The sequence below is a fragment of the Thermobia domestica genome, chromosome 1, assembly GCF_964235325.1.
Source record: "Thermobia domestica chromosome 1, izTheDome1.hap1.1, whole genome shotgun sequence".
Taxonomy (NCBI): Eukaryota; Metazoa; Arthropoda; class Insecta; order Zygentoma; family Lepismatidae; genus Thermobia; species Thermobia domestica.
This window is the reverse complement of record NC_137454.1, coordinates 353,375,474-353,384,643: the sequence shown is the minus strand read 5'-3', so window position 1 is coordinate 353,384,643 and position 9,170 is coordinate 353,375,474. Positions and strand designations below refer to the sequence as shown.

At 37.9% G+C, this 9,170-nt stretch overlaps 1 protein-coding gene across 1 annotated transcript; it reads right to left on the bottom strand.

The window, feature by feature from the left end:
• Positions 1 to 8,348: 8,348 nt before the first annotated feature.
• Positions 8,349 to 8,906, bottom strand: LOC145681936 (uncharacterized). Its single transcript, XM_081753539.1, has one exon. It carries the CDS (start codon positions 8,904 to 8,906, stop codon positions 8,349 to 8,351), a length of 558 nt encoding a protein of 185 aa, XP_081609665.1.
• Between the last annotated feature and the right edge of the window lie 264 nt (positions 8,907 to 9,170).

The window sequence follows — 9,170 nt, the reverse complement described above, 5'->3', positions numbered from 1 at the left end:
AGGACAGAAATTTACACTGAAAAAGGCAAAATTGCCCGTTTAATTATAACATAATATTTTTAAGAACGCCAAATGCGAAGGTGAACGAATGTATTCTCTTTGGTTTGAAGGAATAAAATTATAGCTGAACGTGGAAGTGAAAAGAGACTGATGATGTTTAGGAAGAATGCGTGCTACCAAGCAGTGGCGTAACCAGCAGGTCTGGAACCTCCGGACATTTGCACACGTTGTTAAAATAAGGTCATGGGTAGAAACATTCCGAAGAGACCTCGCGATCGAGGTCGAGGTGTCACTCTCGATACTGACAGAAAATTCATTGATTAAAATGGGTATCCATCTGCGGAATGTGTATGCTACATTGTGACCTAGAGCTCGACCGCGAGGGTGAATCAGTTTTCGCGATGATAAACAACGGAGTAGGTTTTTACATCGATGTTAAGCGAAAACATCGCTGTGGCTCATGTTCTCTTTGGCTCTCCTTGAAGCGCTGCAAGGAATAAAGTCTTCATTTGTTTAAAATTTCGTCTGCAGAGGATTCTGTATGTCTATGCTTGAGAGGTTTTGCTGCACTATTAAATGTGATTATGAAAGACATATTAACAGAACTAGTGAGGAATGTTCCAGCAATATGGGATAAGAAACACAAAAGCATCAGGATAGAGATGTTAAAATAGAGAATGGAAGAAAATAACAACTGAAATATGAATGTTTTTTAAGTTATTCATATTTATTTGAGAATTATACTGTAGCTTCTTAGAAAAGAAGAAGCTACTGTTAATTATATATATGCTTAAAAACTCCACTTCTTTCTCCTCCAATTCCGAGGTTAATAAATAAGGGTTTCTTGTAAATACGTTACTGATATAAGGTAAAGAAATACCTGTAAAGGCAGGCACATATCCATAGGGAGAAAATGTCGTACAATGGAATTGCAGTGACGAAACTTCATTTGCTACATTTAATACCGCTTCCAAACCGAAACCTCAACACATACCTGCTTTTTTCAAGCACTTGGAGGAATGGCCACCCCTGGCCGAGGAGGGGAGCTTGAACTTTTAATTTGCCAAGAGCTAGCCAAGAGTCTATGTTCTTTCCTCTCCAGAAAATCAGTAAACAAACAATGGTTTCTACTGTGTTAGCTAATTTTTATTTTTAAGAACCGTGTCTTTAAAACTACTACCAAATAATCAGACAGAATGCATAGCTAATATTCAAAAATGTCCGAAACATTTGATAGTTGTGAAACAAAAGAGAGAGAAAGAGAGACAATTAGATCTGCACAGAATAGTATCCTTCGGTTATAATTTTAAACAAAGGAACACTTTCCGTTAGGTTTCTTAGATGAGTGGTGAGCGTACTGAAATTCTATATAGAGAGTCACGTCTTCGGGTCCACGCAAACGACATTGTTCTTTAGCCTCATTTATTCTGAGCATCCCACAAGTACTGTTACGACTTCTATATAGTCTCAGGGAGTTTCAGCCGAATTTATTTTAAAAATATAAAACTTCTTATTATATGTTTTTCTTCTACTTGCAATTTGGTTTCAAAACTTGCAACGTTAATTTCACTCATTGTTCTACGTAAGACTATGATGAAATTTTGCACACCGAGAGCAGTTGGGTGGTACTAAGATACTTTATTCTTACTGTGATACGTTTAAATAAAGTGCAGAAACGTAAGTAAGGAAAAAAAGTTTGTTAACTCGTACGATACACCATAGACTCTGGAAGAATTTCTTACAAATTTAGCATACGTATATATTACCAATGGAAAAAAATCTGCAGTGGTAAGACTAAAATTCTCTTGGAGCAGGGGATAACGAGGTGAAGTGTTCGGGGTGTGTGGACCTCAAACTGTAAAAAATATTTATAAGAATTGATGAAGTGTTTTGTTGCACTTTCTGTCCTGATAACAAATAGATATGAGACAAATAGATCCACAAAAATACCGAGAGTCCAAGTTTATAACAAATACCTCAAAATGCCAATTTGGTATTCAATTAATAGTATAAGCAATAAGAAGGATCTGTGAAGCAACAACACTTGAATAGCTTAGACCTGCCTACGGAAATAGTATAAATGAAGGGGAAAAAGTGGGACCATTGCTTCTCACAGCGGGGGCAAGGGGTTGGAGTTGCCCCACTCGGGATTTGCAAAATTTTTTTTTCCTTTCAGGATACGTGTCAAAATACATTAGATTTACTTACATTCTATACTAGTATTGAAGTATTTACTGTAGTTATGCAATGTGCGTAAATAATAGCTGAGGTCGCTAGTTCAATCCCATCTCGCACCAAGTGGTCTGTGTAGTAGACAAACACTGTGCGATGGGCTTCCTTAGAGTTCATCCGTTTCATACCACACTTTTGATTCCACCATTTCATTATTTTCATCATCACTGTCTTCCTTACCCTACTCGGCATAATCATGGGACGAAAACTTGCAAGATTTCATTATACTTTAAGTATTATGTGATTCAAGGTCTTTGTATTCGCAACTTAGGTTACGTCAAGTTTCAGTGGCCATGCTTCGTAATTCATGCCTCCATTGAGTTTCATGTGGCAGAAATGTGCATCACTGTAAAACCAAGTGAAATTTCACCACTCATTTGCAAAATGATAAAATAATAGAAAGAAACACGAACGTGGTACTGCTGCGTGGAAAGCATGGAGTTTTCCAATACGCCACTACGACACTCTGCGATACATTTAATTTATATTCGTTTTAATTTGATAAAAATAGCGTACTACTTTTCCACAAACATCACACGACTTGTAGCCTCCAAATTTCAATATACGTAGAAACGTATAATATCTTTTCTGACGAACATCAATAATATCAGAAACGTCTCATGCTTACGAAAAAAAGCAGAGAAACCCATACCCAGAATCGAACATAGCACCTTCGGAACTGGAGACAGACACTCTAACGACACGACTACGAAACAACTACGTTGTAGTTTTATTCAACTATTTCCAGCAACTATTTCCAACCACAAAATTATCTATTACAAGTAACAAACTGCGAGGGATCATTTTGTTTTTTGGACACTTACGTACATAACATGTAATGTAATCACCTTGTTAGCAATTTTATGTTAGCTATTTTATCATACTAAACACTCGTTCTCTTAAAACAGTTTAAATTGTGCTACGAGAGGAAAAAAAACGAAACGGTAGTAAAGAGACAAAATTGTCATAAATCACAATGAAAAAGCTTCGTAAGTTTAAATATAGCAACGAAACGTCCCGCATCTTAAGTCAACACCTATATAGTGTAGTGGTTAAACCACTAGACTCCTGTTTTGCAGACTCGGGTTTGAATTCACGGTACTGTAGCTTAAATCCTTTCCTCAGTAAAGAGACATCATTCTTGAAAATAACTGCAAATATATTCAGAATATCAAGGGTGACGAAGGTAACAAACATCATACTTTTGCAGGTATTAAGCGGACTTTTTACAGCTATTATTCCAGTTTTTATTGCACATCGGACACCGCTGATATACCATCTTCCTTCCCAGATCGCCTCCCATGTGTAGTCAATCCACGCGGAACGCAATCACTGGAAACTCCATTCACCAAAGAAGAGGTGCAAACAGCAATTATGAGTGCTTTGTCTGCAAAATCTCCTGGAAATGATGGCCTTCCAGCTGAGTGGTACAAACGCTTCTTTCCACTTATTGGTGATACCTTAACTGCTATGGTGAACGAACATTTTGCTCCTGCTGCATGGTCCCCGTATAAATCGGCTGGCGTGACTATATTTTTACCGAAGCAGTCACATCCTACTACCGTTTCCCATTACAGGCCAATCACCTTGCTGAACTTTGACTACAAGATTCTCGCTCGCTGCTTGAGTAACCACTTACGCCCCCATAAAGCCAAGTTAGTGGGCCCTCACCAATATGCGTGTGTAGAAAACAAGAAGATCTACCATCTTTTACAGTGCATTCGTGAAGTTGTTGCTTTCCTTGAAGGCTCTTCTCCTGTCATGCTTTCCTGTCACTTGATTTCCACCAAGCCTTTGACCGCGTCCGTCATGATTATTTATGGCGTATAGTCTCCACCTTATGTCTCGGGGAGCAGTTCAAAGTAAACTTGCATTCTTCGTAAACACCATAAGTCACTTTTCACTTCCTCCTTCAGCCGTCATTTTATTATTTCAAGCCAAAGATAATACATTCGTTCTCCTTCGCATTTGGCGTTCTTAAAAACAAAATTATGTTATAATTAAATGTGCGATTTTACCATTTTCAATGTAAATTTCTGTCCCCTTCTCCTCAAAACAAATCTCATGGGCGCAACTTTCTAGTATGCTCCCCTGTTCCAAATAGAAAAATTGAATTTGGATATTTTCTGCAAGACTATTGGCGAGATATAGAATTTCATATCCAGTATTTCTGTTTACTTGGTACTGGAATTAATAGAATTGGAAGTAATTGTTTTGTGTAAGTATAATTGTGCAGAACAGACATAGATAAATGTTTTGTGCTGCTATATATGAATGTATAAAAATTGTTAGGAAAGTTTATGGAGAGGTGGAAAATATTCTTCCCAGGCTGGAACAACAGTAATTAAGTTAGTGTCAGGGAAAGAAAAACTATACACGGGGAATTTGCTTAGCTTTTCCCCTTAGAAGTAAACGTTTTGTAAGTAACCTAACGTATGACTGTACTGACTTATGACAGCTTACCTTTATCTATGGCTCCGTGGTTGAGTGAGTAGAGTCGTTATTTCGTAATAATGAGTTTGATGGTTCAAGTCCTGCTCAGGGCAGTTCAATTTTTTCATTGTTTGTTTCCATATCTGATTATGTTTCTCCCCCTCTGTAATCATCTGATAATCTCAACTGAGTTCTCCAATTGAATTCAACAATTGGTAGTGGGATGCTTTCATGTTCGGGTAAGCTTTTACATGTTTACTTACAAAATCAAAATTTTCGACAAAATATGGATGCTATCTGATCATTTTGTCTCAAATTCTAAATTTGCGCATGTGAGTGTATCTGTCTTTCATCATATTTGCATCTCTTGTTCTCCATTGTCATCAGCTATGACATAAGATGACTTGAGAGCAAGGATGGAAATCATAAAAGTGCTATACCAATGGGCTCACTCTCACTAAGCATTTGATTAAATGTATGTGTTTTCACACTGAAGGAGGGGGTATCCGCTCTTCCTACCCTCCTGAAGTGACAGAATATTAATTCGGACTCTGCAAAGTTATTTCAGAACAATAGAATGAAGGAGTGTTCATTCCAACAGCAAGAAGATTGGACTTTATTTTTTTTTTGTTTCAATTTATCTTCAAAAATAGGACAAATATCAAGTAATATGTTTGCCATAAGAACTACACGCCTAAGATTTATTTCATTTTGGAGAAATGTTTCTGTAGACAGTAGTGGGAGTTTCGCCCAAGTGTACGGGAATTTTCAGTGCTTGGCGATTATGCCACCCACTTTCCTTTACAGCTAATTTGGTTGCATATTTACCGGCAAATCCTTCGAACTCAGCTGATGGAGCACTTTAGCTATAACTCTCCATATGGCTGTACCATCCAGAAGTGTCCCTTACTGTACATCATGTAAGGAAAGTTAATAGATAAATAAGCTGAAAATGAAATTCATATCAACAAATAAGAGCCGGTAAATGATGAGGTGATGAGGATTTTTTTTTTGTCATCAAGATGAGTAGAGAAATCTTTAAATTCCACTGTAATGTGCTTTAGTTAATCAATTACTCTTCAACTTAGTCCATCAACTCCTCATACAACAACAGTGAACTGAGATCACTGTAGCTCAAACACTTATCTTTGACACATACAACTCTAGTTCTATCCTCTTACAAGTAAGTTTCTGGGATACAAAATCATGTTTGTTGTTTACCATTTGAAACACTCGTTTCCCCCAACATTTTCAGCCTACCAATTATCATCAGTCACTAGTGTCCATCATAAGTCTCCCTTAAGTTTAACTGCGTAATCGAGAAATGTCAAACACGACGATTTCATTTTTTTTTAAATTTGAACGAAGCTAATGCAACATTAAGGTCTCTAGTATTTTGACTATAATGCTGTGGCGGTACCTTGAGAAAATCGTGATGAATACGGAGGGTTTTAGAAAATTAGAGAGAAAATGGGGTGACTGTAGTATTCAATAAAGTAATCTTGCGTGATAAAATCTAGGTTTCCCTGCAAATGTCAGATTTTGAGATAACCACATATTTCCGAGCAATTCGAAGAGTACTCAAACGGAAAGAAGATGAAATGGTTATTCTTACACAATGTTTTGCATTGGCTGGGGCTACATTTTGGACAATCGTAAACTCTCGAACGAAGTTTCTCTTTGATAAGTTTGACATCCAATTTTCCAAACAAAATTATCACCGTTTCAGTTGACATAAGAGATCTCGATCGCTGTACAGGGATCCTCATCTTTCATGAAAATAACTAGCATAAATATTAGGAGCCGCATTACTCGCCGTGCTTCTGTGTCCTATATGCTAATATTTGAAACAACAAGAAGGATTAGGAATGTATGGTCAAGGTTTCAATCTACAAAATCTAGTCTTTATAAGTTCCTCGAACGTAAGCAAACTACACTTTAGAATCTGAAATTAAATTGGAAGCAGCTCGTATGATTTCTTACTTTTAATTCGAACAAATTCTACAATACGTTGGTTAGCTTATCCCTAGTTTATCTTCTTTTGCACTAACGATTAGGAAATCAAAAACTAAAAATTTAATTAATGAAAGCCCGACACTAAGTAGCCGGTTAAGTTTAAAGGATGCATTAACCAATCGAATGTTATCCAATTTAAGTTCGTTTATAGATTACGTTTATTTTGATTATTTCAATAAAGAGCCAATTTGCAGTTTTCAAATGTCTAATTTATTCAGATCTGTATCAAAGGAAATAACTTTTCCTAAAAAAAATATACGGAAAATTTAGATTTAACTCTCAATTGAAGGATGTTAGGTAAAAACATGGTAAACCAGAATTTTGCAATTGGTGCGTTTTGCAGCACCAGTAGTAATTGCATCACCCTATCGCACTCTTGGTTATCCAATTTGGGGGCTCGTTTACCATAGCGTTAATGCGAATAAGTCGGAGGTATGATCTTGAAGCTTTGCTGGCGTCTACTATTAATCCAATGTTCTCGGGATTGCTGCCACAGTGAGTGTTGCTGTGCTGAGCTTTCGTTACCATACAGCGGCAACATTTTCAGAGCTATGTGTTGGAGTGTGCTGGGCGTACAATTTATATTGTTTTCTTTAAGAATCGCTGTGTTTCTATTGGTTGTTTTGTTGGCCGATTGCGTGCTCTGATTTTGCTGCTGGAAACTGCTCTCTGATTGCCTGATGGTTCTTTTCGTACTGAGAAGCTGGATCCAGATGTCAGGTAGATGATAACCTTCGTCTCTGTTGATGGATGGCTTGTATGTACGGATGAATAGAGATTCATGTATTTTCCTGTCCCAGAGCTGTTTGCTTTTCTTTAGTACTTCAATTTGGTCCCACATGTCTGTATGATTGTATTGTATGCAGTGATCGGCTATTGCAGATTTTTCAGGTTGTTTAAGTCTGGTGTGTCGTGTGTGTTCTTTCATTCTGTCTTCAATTTTCCTTTCCGTTTCACCTATGTAAGTGGCTTTACATTCACAGGTGATCCTATAGATTCCTGGTGTCTTAATTCCCAATGAATCTTTTGCAGTTGGTAGTAAACTCCTGATCTTCGGTGGAGGACAGTGTACAGTCTTGATGTTGAATTTCTTCAATAGTCTTGCTAGTTGGTTGGAGGTTTTCCCATATATGGAATAACTGCAATAATTTCCTTGTCTGCCGTGTTGTCCTCTTTTGTGCTGCAACTTCTGCTACTGTATTTTCTCATGGCTGTATTGATCTGTTTCGACGAATATCCGTTAAATTTGAATAACGTTTCCAGGTGAGACAGTTCTGTGCTTATATTATCTGGATCTGCTATTTGATATGCTCTGTGTATTAGAGTATTTAACACCCCCATCTTCTGTGGAGGATGATGAAAACTGGTCGCATCGAGGTAGAGATCAGTGTGCGTGGGTTTCCTGTAGATTGAATGGCCTAGACTTCCATCTGGTTTCTTGTATACGAGTACGTCCAGGAAGGGGAGTCTTCCTTCTGTTTCTGTTTCCATTGTGAACTGGATGTTGCGGTGTATAGAATTCAGATGCTGCAGGAATTCGTCGAGTTTCTGTCTGCCATGGGGCAATATGCCGAATGTGTCGTCTACATCTCTGTAGAATACTGTAGGTTTGTATGTTGCTGTTTCTAGCGCTTTGTGTTCAAAATACTCCATATAGAAGTTCGCTTTCACTGGAGAGAGAGGAGAGCCCATTGCCACACCATCGCTTTTTTCAAAGAAATTGTCTTGGTAACTGAAGTACTATATCCTTCCTGAATTTGCGATTCCAAGATTTTAATAGAATCTTCTAGTGGTACCGTCGTAAAGAGAGAAACCACATCAAAGCCTGCGAGTATGTCATCTGCGTTTGTCTTGATGCTGTGTAGTAGCTGTACGAAATGGCTGGAGTTTCTGATATTGTGTGTACACTCTCCTGTTAGTGGTTGTAGCAGTCCTGTTAATTTCTTGCCCAGATTGCACGTGGGGCCTCCTATGGTGTTAACTGTGGGTCGTAATGGAACTTCTTTCTTGTGTATCTTCGGAAGGGCATAAATCCTTGGTGGTATTGAACCGGAGGGTTTAAGCCTCTTCTTTTCTTCCTCATTCAAACTGGAACTTTGTATTAATCTGGAGGTTTTCTTTTCGATGGCCTTGGTTGGATCTCTGTCAATTATTTTATACGCTGGATCTTCCAGTAGGCATGTCAATTTGGAGTGGTAGGGAAGACTACCACTCCAAATTGGCATGTCTACTGGAACAGCGAGCATATAGAAAAATTGACAGAGATCCAACCAAGGCCATCGAAAAGAAAACCACCATATTAATACAAAGTTCCAGTCTGAATGAAGAAGAAAAGAAGAAACTTAAACCTTCCGGTTCAATACCACCAAGGATTTATGGCCTTCCGAACATACACAAGAAAGAAGTTCCATTACGACCCATAGTTAATACCATAGGAGGCTCCACGTGCAATCTGGCCAAGAAATTAACAGCACTGCTATAACCACTAA

Bases quoted from the DNA above. Each gene is read 5' to 3' on its own strand.
- LOC145681936 (XM_081753539.1), bottom strand. From the start codon at position 8,906: ATGCCAATTTGGAGTGGTAGTCTTCCCTACCACTCCAAATTGACATGC.